The 15,598-nt window shown below is 38.2% G+C and overlaps 1 protein-coding gene across 1 annotated transcript in view; it reads right to left on the bottom strand.

Annotated features, from left to right (window-relative positions):
* Positions 1–439: 439 nt before the first annotated feature.
* LOC103610921 (thyroid receptor-interacting protein 11-like) overlaps positions 440–15,598 on the bottom strand; it is a 28,719-nt gene continuing 13,560 nt past the window's right edge. The window contains 7 exon segments of the mRNA XM_008594981.1: positions 440–1,445; positions 1,714–2,888; positions 3,439–3,651; positions 6,319–6,405; positions 7,115–7,155; positions 10,572–10,933; positions 11,401–11,573. Coding sequence (XP_008593203.1) covers positions 440–1,445; positions 1,714–2,888; positions 3,439–3,651; positions 6,319–6,405; positions 7,115–7,155; positions 10,572–10,933; positions 11,401–11,573 — 3,057 coding nt within the window.

Genomic DNA, 15,598 nt, shown 5'->3' with positions numbered 1-15,598 from the left:
ATTAATTAGTTTATATGAATTACCCTCAAGCAATACAATACTTTAGTAATACTTGACTTAGTGAAACTTCCTAAAAGGTACAAGAGCCAGAAAAAATCTGCAGACTTAAGATGTGTAAATGTCAATGAAATAGAACTAAATTGTACAAGATGCAAAACTGCAAAAGAAAAAAAAAAACATATCCAACAGAAGACTTGTTCTACATTCCTTCTGTTGTAGTCTTACAACCATAACACAGTGTACCTAATTTTGGTTAGTGAGTAATAGGAAGCTCTACCATCTGAGAGTCTTTTTCACAACAATTATAGACCAGTGCCATTAAGGCTAAAAAGTTATCTCTGAAGGATGAGAACACCTCTACGTTGACCATGAGTGTACCTATTTAATCAGATACATGNCCATAATAATCATATACAGTGTATATTGACAAAATAAAAATTTAACGAAAAAAAAAATCTTGTTCCTCCTTTAGCTGCTTAATTTCTGAATCTGTTTTTTCATGTTCTTTTCCTTCATCCCATTCCTGTAAACGCTCCTTGAACTGATTACTATTAACAACTCCGGCCTCATTACCAGTGCTGGATGTTTGTAAAACTTCTAAGAAAGTCTTACATTTCTGATTTAATGCATCTATTTCAATGTCTTTTTCTCGAATGATACGTGATAAATTCTGAACAGTTTCTCTAAACATATCTTGGCTGCTAATTTCAGGTTGAGTGGACAGTTTTTTGTTTGCCTCTTGCAGCTTAATGAGCACTGCTTCTTTGGCTGCAACTATATCCATCATTTTATGATAATCTGCTATGAGATAGCTATTTTCCCAAGTCTTCTCATCCAAAATAGCTAATACTTGTTCTCTTTCCATAGCATAGACCTCCAATTGCTGTTGAATGTACATAATATCCTGGGTGTAGGAAGCTGAAGAAATTCTAGCGTGAAGAGCTTCTATCTCCAAATCTTTCTGTTGGATAATCTGAGTTAGTTTACCAACCTCATCTTGGGACAACTGATCGATCTGTTTAGTTAGGGATATATTCTTTTCATTTAGAAGTTTAATCTCTAGTTCTTGTTCTTTTATTCCTTTCACTAATCTTTCCGTTTCAGCTTTAGATAAATCATGCTTTTCACCTCCATTTTCCATATTAAGGCTCTGAACTCTTGTTTCTTGTAAAATATCAGGATTCTCTGTTTGAATGTCCTGTCTTTCTTCATGCAACTGGGTTTTGCTTTGTTCAACTGCTTTTTGCAAATTCTTAATTTCCTCATCTTTCTCTAAAAAGAGCTGGGTGTGTGTGACATTCATTTGCTCATGCTGGTATCTAAACTGATCCATCTCCTTCTTCTGCTCCTGTAAACATTGAAGTAGTTGCATTTTACTCTGGTTTTGATCTTCAATTATCTTCTCTTGATGTTTAATTCCCTCTTCAAGGTGATCCTTGATTAGGGCCGGCCCGGTGGCACACTGCTACAGTGCACGGTTTGGGAGCACGGTGGCGCTCCCGCCGAGGGTTCGGATCACACATGCAGACCGGTTCCCGCTCACTTTCTTAGTGAGGTGCCGGCGTGACACCGGGGGTTGTGATCCCGTGCCGGTCCCGGTCCGGTGCGGGCGCGACACTGAGGGTTGCGATCCGTTGCCGGATACGAAAAAAAAAAAAAAAAAAAAAGACAAAAAAAAAGGAAAAAAAAAAAAAAAGATGATCCTTGATTATATTCAGTTGAGATACCTCCGACTCTAGTTCTATAATAATATCAAGTGGTTTGGGCTCAGCTACAGGTGCAGATCGACTCTGCTGTTCCCTGAGTTGTTCCAGTTCTTCTTGCAGATGATTGCTTTCTTCTTTCATGGCTCTAAGACTTCTGTCCTTTTCCTCTAGGGTCTGCCTTAAAATTTCATTTGTCATTAAGGCCTGAGAATATTTATCGAATTCCTCCTGCAGCTCTGAACACTTTTCTTTAAGCTTTTCAATAAAAAGTTCTTTTTCCTTTATAACTTCTGTCAGTTGCTTCTGCTCTTCTTCACAAGATGACAAAATTTCCTTAGTTTTTTTATGATCGGTATCCATTTGCTCAATATTCTTTTTGAGTTCTACTATTTCAAAGTCTTTCTCTTGATTGAGTTTAACTAAACGCTCATTTTCCAGCTGTAAGGCAGAGGTGCTCGAGTTATGTGCATTTGATAGTTCTTCAATGTTTTGCTCATACTTGCTTGCTTCTTCCAACAGCCTCTCTTTAGCCTCACACAATTCTGCTTCTAGCTGCCCTTTTTCCACTTCTAGAGACTCCACAATAATGTTGTTTTCTAGAGAAATCTGACTGTTCCCAGCTACAGATTCTTCCAACTGATGCCTTACATCTTCACATGTTAAAACCAGCTTTTCATTTTCCATTTTCAGATTAAAAGCAACTTTCTTTAAATTTTCATTGAGCTGTTCTATTTCTGAAAGATTTTGCTTTAAGTTTCTAACTTCACCTTCCCTTTCTTTAAGTAACTTATCCTTAAAAGTACTATTCGAGTCTTGATTAAGAGACTGAGTTAACTCATTCCTGAGTCTAGAAAGCTCTTCCTCATTTTGTCTAATACGTTCCTTAAGTTCAAGGTTCTCCTTCTGGATGTTTGAATTATTTTTTTGTGATTTACTTAGCTGATCTACTAAATCTGCTTTATCCTCAAGCTCCTCCTTGATTAAGTGCAAATCATTCAGGACCAGTTCACTTTGAATTAACTGTTCTTTCTGTCTGTCTAACTCTTTAGTAAGGTTCATTTTATCATCCTCAAGTTGATGGACTATCTTTTTTTCATCATCTAGACCTTGTTTCAGTTTAATGATAATGCTATCTCCTTCATTTTGTTGTTTTGATAGCTGATCTTTTATCAAAATAATATGCTGAAAGAAAAATTAATTTGCATGGTAATGTTACAAAATGTTCTTATTTTGGTACATAAAAAATTTTCACAAAATTTCATACATAACAGAATTATCCTCAGATATTTCTAATGTTTCTTAAGAACAACATTTTTCCTATCCCAACATCCCCTACAAAGGTATTTACTAATATCTTACAGCAAGTCCATTTTGCTGAAGATGGGAAACGATACTTGTTATTTATTTTCAACTCTTAAACACTAGAGCAGGAGTCAACAAACTACATCTTAGAGGCCAAATCAGGCCTGCACCTGTTTCTGTAAATAAAATTGTATTGAAACATGGCCACACTCCTTCACAACAGCAGAGCTGAGTAGTTGCAAGTGAGACTACATGGTCTGTAAAGCCAAAAGTACTTTAGTATTTTGCAATTTCTATGAGTAGAGCATCAGTGAACTAAAATAGTAATTAAATCACAAAATTAAATTATGCCCATTATTTTTACACGTTAACCCAGTGTTCAGTCTGCTGAGTAAAATGTGCTACCTCACTGTCTTTAATATAACATTACCTTTGTAGCTTCTTGGTTCTGTTTGTCCAATTCTCCTAACTTGGATAGCAGTATTTCCTTTTCATTAATACTCTGATTGAGTTCTTGTTCCTTTGCCTCCAAACTAAGTCTTAAATCATGTAATAATGAATCCAAACTCATATCTCTTGCAGCTGTACTTTTCATTACTTCATAATCATTGTTCAGTTTTAAAAGTGATATCTGGAGTTCTTCCTTAAATGATAAAGGGGAAAAAAGCAACATATACTGTGAACCGAAGAAGAGACACCCAAAGATGAAAAACAAATAAATAAACAAAACTTGGAATCTACCTTAAATTCTCTGTATTGGAAAAATTACTAATACCTTAATAATGAAATATAAAATTCAACAATACTATTCAATTTGCAATATTATTTGCAGCTTCAAATGAAACATTTCTACAACCCTAGACAAGATGCAACAAGTGTGTTTGTCTTGTAGCTTCGGCTTCTTCACACACAACCTTCCGCATCTGAGTCTTTCCTATCCCACTCCCACCGTTGCTTCCCTTTATCTGCTCTTCTCCCTCCACATACATATTTTTGCAAAATGTCCAAGTCTTTCAGCTCTCTTCATTTCCATTCCCTAACATCCAGTCATCAACACCCAGAGACTAAACAAAAATTTACAAAATCCACACTTGTTCACTCTAAATTTTTTCCTCTCTAATTAGAAAATAAAAGCCTTCTTTTCCCTCATTAAAGGAATCCCCCTAATTGCTTGCTTCTGTCAGAAACTGGAACCTTTTCTTGATCCAAAAAAGTGCCCTCCTTCCTTCCTTTCCCTTCTAACCTGAGCACAGACAAGGTTCCCCTCTCTCAAACCTGACAAAAAGATGTATCTATATATACATTTTATAGTCCATTATTAGCTATTTAATGCTTTTCTCCAAAATTCCAGAAGTGGTACATTTCTCTATGCTTCAGCATTATTTCAACCTCTGATTACAAGGTCTGTTGATAAACTATAAATTGCTATAAAGCCTTCTCTCATTGACAGAGATTTTTTTTTTTTGGACCGGTAAGGGGATCGCAACCCTCAGCACGGTGTGGTCCACACCACGCTCAGCCAGTGAGTGCACCGGACATCCCTAGATTGGATCCGCGGCCTCGGCACTACCAGCCCTGTACTCTCCCGAGTGAGCCACGGGGCCGGCCCATTGCCAGAGATTTTTTAAAAATCAAACTTCTATGGTATCTAGAGTCTCAAATTCCTTCAAATAAAAAGCCTTATACCTTATAAAAGAAACCAATAAAAGCTGTCTCAGAGCAATGCATCACAGTTCTCATTTCCTTCTGATTCAAAAGTTTATTCTGAATATAACTGGAAGATGAAAACAGCATTCTCTTACATCTTTCTACTGTCTGTTATCTGCTCAATTAGGAGAACCACACGTTCCTTTCAGGTAGATATTAAGAGGACACACAGCTTTGCAGGTACTTTTGGCATTCTTTTTTTATTTTTGGTGGCTGGTTTGTACAGGGATTGAACCCTCCACCTTGGTGTCTTCTGGTATTTCTTATCAGTAAGCAGACCCGCAGCAGACACAATTCAAGGAATAGTTAGAATGGACAACTTAACATCAAAAGAAAGGAGAAACAGCTATTGGGAATAGCTACAGAATCCAAGAATATCATGAAAACGTTACAGGCCCTACCAAATATGTGCAGAGGGTCTACAAACTATAAAATATACCTAGGCCAGTCAGATAAACTGCAGAATACAGTGGGAGCAGAAACAGAACAGAGAAAATATATGATGGTACTTCAAAAAATTTGCAGAACAGAATTAAAAGATAATATGAACCTTTCTATGAACTTTGTGAAATATCCTCATTTATAATATAGTAATTTAAAAAGTGACTGGCATTTAGTGGGTATATAAAAAGTGAGGGCAAAGATCCTACCATGAACGGGACAGTGCACACAACTAAGAATCTTCTCACTTAAATGCCAATGGCACCCTCTTAGAGAAACACTGCCTATGTACTAATGTAGACAGATGTTGAAAATGTAATGTTAAGGTATGTAAGAACAATATTTTTAGTATGCTGACACATATTTTTTAAATCTCTTTATATATAAAATCATACATGCATAGATATAGTCTGAAAAGAAATAACAGAAAGTGGTAAAAGAGATCACCTCTGGGAAAGGCCAAGCAAAGGATACTCCACTCGTACTGTCTGAAGTTTTTCAGTATGTACGAGTATTACTGAATACATATGTCAGTAAACATGTGTTACTTAAAAAAATAAAAAATTTAAATTGAATCCAGACATTGGCCTTTAATTTAACACCAGCTTACAAATGTCCCATATTTAAGCACCTGCCTTAGCCAAGGAATTACCATCATGTGGTACAGACCTAAGAATACCTCTCCCCATACAGAATTTTAATCCCAAGAATTCCATCTTTGCTAGCAACATATACAAGATAGACCCTACTTCTACCACTGAAACTGTCCCTCTTAACTCCTCACCACAAAGAAATCCTGTCCAGCACAGTGGACACATTCTGGAGCACATAAGCAGTAGCTACTGTTATTACAGCATGCCCCTCCAGACCTCTCGACCCACCTGTGTATGCTGCTGCTGTCAGGCCTTCATCAGAAACCAAAATAGGGCCTGTACCTATCTTTTCTGCTCACGTCTGTGTGCCTACTGGCTTATCTCTAAACATAAAGTCTCGCCAGTCTCTCATACTCTTACCCTTGTCCAGGTATTTCAACCTGGCCGGACAAGAATCAATGAGATCAGCTTTATCCAGAGGACTCTCAGTTTTGATATAAACTGGCCATTAGCTGTAAACTATAATACACACACCATTTTAATTATGCCCCAATTTTTACAACGCCCACCTTTTCTTGGCTCAGTAATGAGTTATTTTCTTCTAAAACCTGGACAAGCCGTTTAAGGTTCACGTTGTCTTCAGTGAGATTGTTATCCTACAAAAATGTTAAAGCAGTGTTTTCAGATAACAAGAAATTTCCATTTTACAAAAAAAGCAGGCAAACTATGTAACTGTGTTTCCAATTTTTTTAGTGATATATAAAAATTATAAGAATTCAACATTGAATCATCTTAGAGCTACTCATTTTAGACATTCTTATAGATCTCTTTATTATAATAAAATATATACATATATTTATTTTTACTTATTTACAAAATAACTTGTAATTATTAAAAATATAAACAACTCCTCGAATTCAACAAGGAAAATCAAAATGCATTCCTCTGCTTCCACTGTCTCTACACACATAACATTTGTCAAATTAATCTTCAAAACAAGGAAAATCAAAATGCATTCCTCACTTCGGTATAGGATCTGCTTCCACTGTCTCTACACACATAACATTTGTCAAATTAATCTTCAAAAAGATATACCTGTATTTTTCAATCATGCGACTTTTAAAATTATGTCAATTTGTGATTTATTAATCTTCAAAAAGATATACCTGTATTTTTCAATCATGCAACTTTTAAAATTATGTCAATTTGTGATTTTTTAATCAGCAAACATAAAATCACTTAAATAAAAGTTCTTAGAGTAAATTCACATGAATTTGTGGAAAAAAAATAAGCACCTATAATAAATCGAAATACTTTTTCTTGGTACACCAATGTCAAAAACTGTCTCCCTTAAAATGAGTTTACCTGGTTTAAACTATTCAGTCTCATTTCATTTTCAGCAGCATCTGTAAAAACAACAAATAAACCTGACATTAAAATAATTTAAAATAACTTATTATCTCCTATATTAAACTAACAAAGTATATTTATAATCTTAATTAACAAGTGCTAACAGTTCCAAGTGAAGCACATTTTTGTTGTTTTCTATTTCTATTTTGATTATACCAAAGAAATCATAATATAAATGCCAGCTAAAAAACATGTTAAGGGCTGGCCCATGGCTCACTTGGGAGAGTGTGGTGCTGATAACACCAACGCCAACCAAAGAAATCATAATATAAATGCCAGCTAAAAACCATGTTAAGGGCCGGCCCATGGCTCACTTGGGAGAATGTGGTGCTGATAACACCAAGGACGCGGGTTTGGATCCTTACATAGGGATGGCTGGTTAGTTCACTGGCTGAGCGTGGTGCTGACAGCACCAAGTCAAGGGTTAAGATCCCCTTACTGGTTATCTTTAAAAAAACAAAAGCAAACAAACAAAAATGTTAAAATCCAATTCTCTGGAAAACTATAAGAAAGAACTATGATTGTATTCTGAATGAGTCATAAGTTATCACCTTGATAAAAATGCTAACAACTACATTTCAAAATGAGTTAATTAGTTTGGGTAGCAGGATACAGCATAAGGTCTAAGACTGAAGGGGAAAAAAACCCTTAAAAGCAATAAATATATATTTATACCACAACAATACAATAGTATCAATCATCTAAAGTGATTTAGACATGACTATTGGTAAAAAGACCATTCAATCTGGTAGTATAGACAGATTCTGGAAGAGGAACACAAAGACAATACCATGAGTTCAGTTGAGGTCATACATCTGACATTTATTCAAAGAAATACTGAACATTTACCATGAGGCCAGGTGCTAGACCACAAGATGTAAAAATTTAGTCCTTGCTCTCAAAGAGCTTACAATTCAGAGGGGAAGGAAAACTAGTGAATCTATGAATTCAATACAGTGTGATACAGTGAGTACAAGGTGCTATGAGAGAAAAAAAGTCAAACACCTGATCCAGACTAGGGGGAGACAATGGGGCCAGGGAAGTGGCAGTGCTAGGTACCTCCCAGTTGAGGTAATACCCATACTGAATGAAAATAGTAAGAGTCAGCTAAAAGAAACACGGCAACATTCCATGTAGAGAAACCAGCAAAGGCAACAGAGCAAAGAGACAACACTATTGGTTTCAGAAGCTATAGAAAGTTCAATATGGCTAAAGCTCAGAATGTGAGGAGACAGGGAAGAGTGGAAACAACAGAGGCAGACAGGAACCAGAACATGATGGACATTACATGTCCAACTAAGAAGTTCAGACTTCATCCTGAAGCTCACAAAAATATGGATTGAAGAAGGAATCACGGAGACCAGAGAATAAAAGTGGCTAACGCTTTTATCACACTATTGGCCAGACACTCTTCTAAAGAGAATGTGCAGCTAGTAACTAACCCTTATAACCCTCATTACTACTACAACAACTATAAGGAAGTTACTATGATTATCTCAACGCTGTCAGTGAAAAAACCAAGGCAAAAAGATGTTAACTAACTTGTCCCAAGTCAGCTAGTTAGCGATAGAGCTGTATTCCAACCCAGTCAGGTCCTCAACCACTGTATTATCCTGCTCCACTAAGATCTGCTATAGTTAACATAGGCAAAAAGCAATTACGATTGGCTGAAGTAATTCCATGGCAACAAAAATGGAAAAAAAAGAGAAAGTCTAGGGCAGTAGGAGTTTTTGTTTGTTTGTTTGTTTTTTTTTTTTTTTGGTTTTTATTAATTTTTATTTTGTCAATATAAAATGTGGTTGATTATTATGGCCCATCACCGAAACCTCCCTCCCTCCTCTCTCTCCCATCTCCCACCCAACAATGTCCTTTCCGTTTGCTTGTTGTAACAACTTCAAAGGATTGTAGTTGTTTTATCTTCTCCCCCCCCCCCGGTTATTTTTTGTGTGTGAGTGAATTTATTTATTTATTTTTAGCTCCCACCAATAAGTGAGAACATGTGGGGTTTCTCTTTGTGTACCTGGCTTGTTTCACTTAATATAATTCTCTCAAGGTCCATCCATGTTGTTGCAAATGGCAGTATTTCATTCGTTTTTATAGCTGAGTAGTATTCCATTGTGTAGATATACCACATTTTCCGTATCCACTCATCTGATGATGAACATTTGGGCTGGTTCCAACTCTTGGCTATTGTAAAGAGTACTGCAATGAACATTGGGGAACAGGTATACCTTCAACTTGATTATTTCAGTAGGTTTGTTTTTTAAGCAAATAAACTCATATGGATTGCCCAACATGATAGATAAATAATTTTTATTAAAAAAAAAAAGTGCAGAGCTACTTCGATTGAAGCCAACTGAGAAAGAAGTCCAGAATCCCACTGCACTTTGCCTGCATGGCAGCTCCCAGGACTGTTGAACCTGTGAGAAACCCTAGAGCTCCTATGGGATACAATCCCAAAATATCACTGAATCAGAGAAAAGCTAAGGAACCAACCTACAGGACTCGCTAGGTGATGACTTCTAGCTTTCTGTTTTGGGAGACTGGAAAATGCTATCAATCACTAAGGTAGGGAGAGGAAGAAGAGGCAGAAAAGGACATGGTGACTTTATTTTAAACTTAACTTTAGTTTGAAAATCCATCTGATATATACAGAACTGGCCATACAGATAAGGAACTCATAATAAACAACTGGTTGAGGGATACAGATGTGGGGGGTCACAAGCACACAAGGGCTGGAAACCTCCAGAGCAGAAATGCGTGAGTTCAAAAAGTGAGAGTTGATAGTGTGAGAGAAGCACAAAGTGCAAAATGAAATGCATCTTTTCAGCGGAAGAGTTCCCATTATGTTTTCCTGCCATAAATGCGTACTGGTTTATTTCATCCAATACTATAAATATCATCTTTAGTATGGAAAATGGCAGAAAATCTATGGCTCTTATTACTCAGGCCTTTGCTCGATATAGGAGATGATTTCAAAAGGTACCAACAGATTTTGAAGAAGAAAGACTGCATTCCTTAACTGGAGGGTTTGGGCCCTGATGAGTTACAGGAAGTATTCAATATAGATTACAAGAAACAGACCGTTACCTTCTCTCAAAAATGTCAATATACATAAACTTTTCTCAGATATCTGCATGGCCTCCTAAATCAATGAGTTACATGTTAATAAAAGGGTAAAGAAGGTAGGTTGAGAAACACAAAGCCAATACTTAACCATTTTTAGTAGAAAATTCCTATTTGTGATCTATTGTTAACTATGGCACTGAATCCAAACCAAGCAATTCTCAAATTACTCAAAGTTGTTTCCATGAATACTCCATTTCCAAGAAGTATTCATTTATTCAAGTGTTTAAAAACAACTAGTGTGCAATGAAATACCAGTCTGAAGTTAGTTCCACACATTTTATACCAGGCAGTGCTTGTCGTAGTGTGACCACTTCTTCCACTGGTGTACTCTGTGGAAGAATTCTTTCCTTTTCTGTCACACAATCACTTTGCTTCATAGCATAAGATAGCAATGTACTGCAATCCAGTTTCAAACTTTCACATTCTTCAATTATTTGTTGCTTTTCCACATTTAGTTGTTCTTGTTCTCTCCTTAAAACATCTCTGTCATTTTCTGCAGAGGATAATTTTTCATTTATGTCTTTTATTATATCCTCAACTTCTTCAATTTTTGTGTAGATTCCATTTTTTTCAGTTTCTAGAACTTGAATAGTTTTTTGCATCTCATAGATTTTAGAGTGATCAGGTCCTGTAACTCCTGAGCCACTTAGAATATAAAGTCAACGATATCAAATGTTAAGAATCAAGAAGTAAATAGCTTGCTATTTACAACTAAGATATAAGAGTTCAGAACTTGAAAAGCTTAAAAAGAAAAATTAAATTACTATACTAAATTAAGCATGTTTAAAAAAATAAAAAGTTGGGGAAACATAGGATTTGAATCAACTACTAAAAATCCTATGTACCTGAGTGTGAAAGAAAGTAAAATATGACCATCAAACAATGCAAAAACAAATCTATGAATTATAACTATTTACCAGAAACGCAAAAGGACCTTTCCATTTTTGCAAAATCTTGAAAGTAGTGGTGCCACAGCAAATTTCTGGCAGACAAGCAGAGCTAGTCATTTGCTCATTCTTTAGAACTTAGTGCAAATTTATAGCAGTGTTCTGGTCTCAGAGTGCTAGAATTGTCATTTAAGTATGTCATCTAACACATTAAATTAATAAAACTAATAACCTTCTTGTAACTGCTTTTTGAATTCTTCAATTCATTCCTCGTAGGAGCTTAATTCCTCTTGATACTGATGATGCATTTGTGTCAATTTCTGTTGATGTACATTCTGCAGTACTGACATTTCATGTTGATGGTCATCAATTTCCTGAGTTCGTTTCTGTTTAAGTTCCTTAAAAAATAAAAACAAAGTTAACCATGTTTATGGTCAATAAATTTACCTAAGCTATTTATTTTATTGTTGTCCAAAAGTCCATTTTATTAAAAATAATTCTCTGAATATGTCAAGGCTGAAAAAAATTTAAACTCAGGCCCCAAATTAGGACAATTCTGAAAGACCTCACCCTTTCTCTTCTTAGGCCTTAAAAACAGTTTTTCTACTTTTAAAGAGGGAACACCAGCAAGAAAACACTGTAACAAAAGTCAAGCAAAAATATCTTTTCCTAATGACATATTCCACCAATACCAGCTATCAACCCTCTGGCCAATCTGTATCTGTTATCCTACTATCCCCATCCTCTCACTCACCCTTTCTATCTACCAGTCTTGATGGGAATTCCAAATTGTCAACCAAAGTGCCTTGCTGTCCAAGTTGAGAAGACCAGTGTCTCTCCCAGGAACCTAGATCTTGAGCTGAGTCCTTGAAAGAGAGAAATTGGTTGGACAGGAAGCTTTATGATAGCTGCCCCTTCAAGAGTCTGTCTGCTGTATCACACTACCTAGATTCCTGACAATGTCCCCACTCCTGTCCTTCCTGTGGCCAGAATGCTCATCTCTTCCTCCAGTCTTATGGATGGACTACAGCAGGTCCTTCCAGTAAATCCTCTTTTCCTTTACTTGGCTAGAGATAGTTTTTGCTGCTAACCAAGAATCCTAATCTATAAATTAGCTTCTACTTCCTGAGAAAATAAGTATAGGTATTCTTTAATCCTGTGCACTTATTTATGTGCCAGCACTGGGCTAACAGCTTTATATTTAAACCTCAAAAATAAATAAATAAAAAATATAAACCTCAAAACAGTCCTACAAGGTAGGTATTATGATGACATCTACTTTACTGATGATAAAACAGAAGGCTGGAAAGGCTAAGTAACTTGCCCAAAGTAACACAGATGGTAAATAGCACAATGAACATTCAAACACAGGTCGGACTTTGGAATCCACCCAAACAAGTGTTGTAATAATAATAAAAGCAGGAAGTACCAGTCAAGATGGCAGAATAGATAGTCCCCAGCGTCACTCTGTCCTACAAATCAACCAATTTAGAACTATAAAAATGTAACATCAGCCAAGCTGGGGCCACTGGAGCTCAAGGGAAGAGGAGGAGAGACATACGGGGTTCATGAATGTGAGAGAAACCACTATGAGAGAAAGAAAAAACTGCTCTGAAATTTTCAGGTCATCCCTGCTTTAATGCTTCAGCTGCTGAGTGCATGGAGCAGGAGCCAGCAGAAGCCGCAGCTGTGCCCTTCAGCTGTGCCCTTCAAATGGAGTTACATGGAGGCAGCAGCTGGAAAGGGGGCCTTGGTGGCTCCTAGGACAGCAAGACCATTAATAGGGTTCCTGTGGACCCACACAGGAGGGAGGAGCTAGAACAGCTGAAAAATGGGAGCCATTCAAAGGCCAGTGAGTCATCACAAGGGACCGGTGCACGGCCCTTCCCATGGCAAGTGTTTGAAGCATGGGTGGTGGGGAAGACAGGCTCACCAGGAGAATACTGGGACACAGGTAGGACAGCCAATCAGCCCCCCAATCAGCACAGGACAACTCAGAGGAGACTGGTAGGGAATGTAGAATTTCAGGGCGTGCAGTTTGATGAAAAAAACTCAGGCCCAGGTCAGAGTTTCTACACAACCCAGGTGCACCGGGTCTCTGGAGATTTGGAAGTACCTGTAAGGTCAACCATTAATCCCTGAGCTGCACAAAAGGCCTTCCCTAGGGAAACAGCAGCAAAGCAGCAATTTAGCTCAACCACAGACTTCAAGTACTGGTTCCCACAGGAAGTTCCCTCATTTTAGAAGTAAGCAAATGACAAAATATTAGTTCTGGCCCAGGCACACCACCAGTGCCTTGGGGCTCACCTGGGAACCCAAGGCTTCGAGCCAGGAACTGGACCCCACTCCCACATCCCGGCATGCTGCCAGCACCTCATGGCCCACTCAGGTACTTGAGGCATGGAGAAGAAGACTGGAACCCCCACCCATAACCAGACATACAGTGCCAGCATCTTGGGGCCCACCCAGGGACCCAGGATATGGACCTGGGGACAGGACCCCCTCCCACAACCAGGCACACCGTGCCAGCACCTCAGGGACTGCCCAGGGACCCGAGGCATGGAGAAGGGGACTGGGCCCCCCTCCCAAAACCAGGCACACTGTGCCAGTGCCTCAGTCCCCCCCCCAGTGACCTGAGACATGGAGGCGGGGACCCAAGGCATGAAGATGTGGACCAGACACTCCCCACAACCAGGCACACTGCCAGCACCAAGGAGCATGTCAAAAACATCACCTCCATGTGTGTGGCCCACCACAGCCACTAAAATAACCATGGCTACTACAAAAGCAGCTGGATGCCACAACCACTACACAGATGGAAGATGTGGTCCGCCAGCCCCTGGAGTGCACTGACACAAGGTGAGTCGCCAACAGACATAAAGAAAGGAGGAGGATGTCTCTCTCCACAAAGCCCATTCCAGAGTGACAGAGGAAGCGTCTCTACTGTGATAATATTGGGGGACCTGATCACACCTGTCAGCACTGTACAGATCATCTAGGCAACAAATCAACAAAGTAACCATTAATCTTTCAGAAGGAGAGAAGAAATCTAGGGTAATTAGAGGGGGGAGGGGGAGGGAGAGGAGGATGGGGAAAGGTTGGACAGGGGCATAAAGAATAATTATGATTGTAGCAATATATATCCTAGTAATATTGATTTCATCAACATATCTCAATATTGAACCCCCAAAACATGTATAATCAATTTTGACTCAATAAAATTTTTAAAAATAATAATAATAACAATAAAAGCAAAAACTAAAAATTCTTCATCTGACAATAATTTAGACACTGAAAACAATTCATTGACACAATAAATATATGTAACTAAGAATTATCTTAAAGAAATATAATAATTGACACAAAGTAGCAATAAAGAATTTTACCAATAAAGAAAAAATAATTATTTACAATGAATAATATTAGCATTTTATTTTGTCAATAGCCTTTAATCTTAAATCTTGAAACTTCAACAGCATTGGAATTCTGTTTTAATATAGTTTTATGAGATACAGTCGAGTTAGGGACTTATGAAATATAAACTAACTAACAAATGATTTTGGATCCCTCTGGCCAGCCACACACAAATACACACACACAAAAAAGATTTTTCAAAGAGATTTTTATATACTTTACTTGTCATAAAAAATAAGGAGGATACAAAATATTAAAAAAGAAACAAATATAATTTCATAACTGAGACTTTTACTAACAGGCCTGAGGCACCCTCCAGAGGCTCACTGCCCAGGGCCATCTCAGGAAGCTGCTTCCAGCACCAGCGCCCTGGCTGATTTGGCTGCTGCAGCTGCTGCAGCCATCACTAAATTCACCCTGGGTGTAGCTGGACCTGCATGTTTAGAATATACATGCTGGAAGCCTTGGTGGCATCTACATGGTGTTAGGTCTGCAGGTTTGCAGAATGCTAGAGCTGTTTGGGAGTCTCCACCCCAATTTCAGAGGATGTATGGAAAAGTCTGGGAGCCCCAGGAAGAGATCTGTCATAGGGTAGATTCACTGCAGTGAGTCTGCTAGAGCAATGCTAAGTGGAAATGTGGGGTCAGAGTTCCAGCAGAAAAACCCCAAAAGCTCCATGCCTACTGGAGCTAGGAGAGTGGGACCACCATGGAGGCCCCAGACCTGTGGAGCTACCAAAGTGGATCCCCAGCCTGGTAGAGCTGAAGTGTGGCCTGCAACCAGGAATTCCATAGGGGCAGGGCTGCTCGAGAACTTGGGGACACAACCTGCACACCAGCATGCAGAGGACACCGAACATGGAATCCAGGTATATGATTCACCAGCTGTAAGATTTAATGCCTGCACTGCTGGGTCTCTGACTTGTTTGGGACCTGTCACACCTTTCTTTTGGCCTATTTCTTCCTTTTGGCATGGGAATATGTACCCTTTGTTTGTCCCACCATTGTAG

This window comes from Galeopterus variegatus, unplaced genomic scaffold (genome assembly GCF_000696425.1).
Source record: "Galeopterus variegatus unplaced genomic scaffold, G_variegatus-3.0.2 Scaffold12053, whole genome shotgun sequence".
NCBI classification, from domain to species: domain Eukaryota; kingdom Metazoa; phylum Chordata; class Mammalia; order Dermoptera; family Cynocephalidae; genus Galeopterus; species Galeopterus variegatus.
This window is presented reverse-complemented; position numbering and strand designations above follow the sequence as displayed.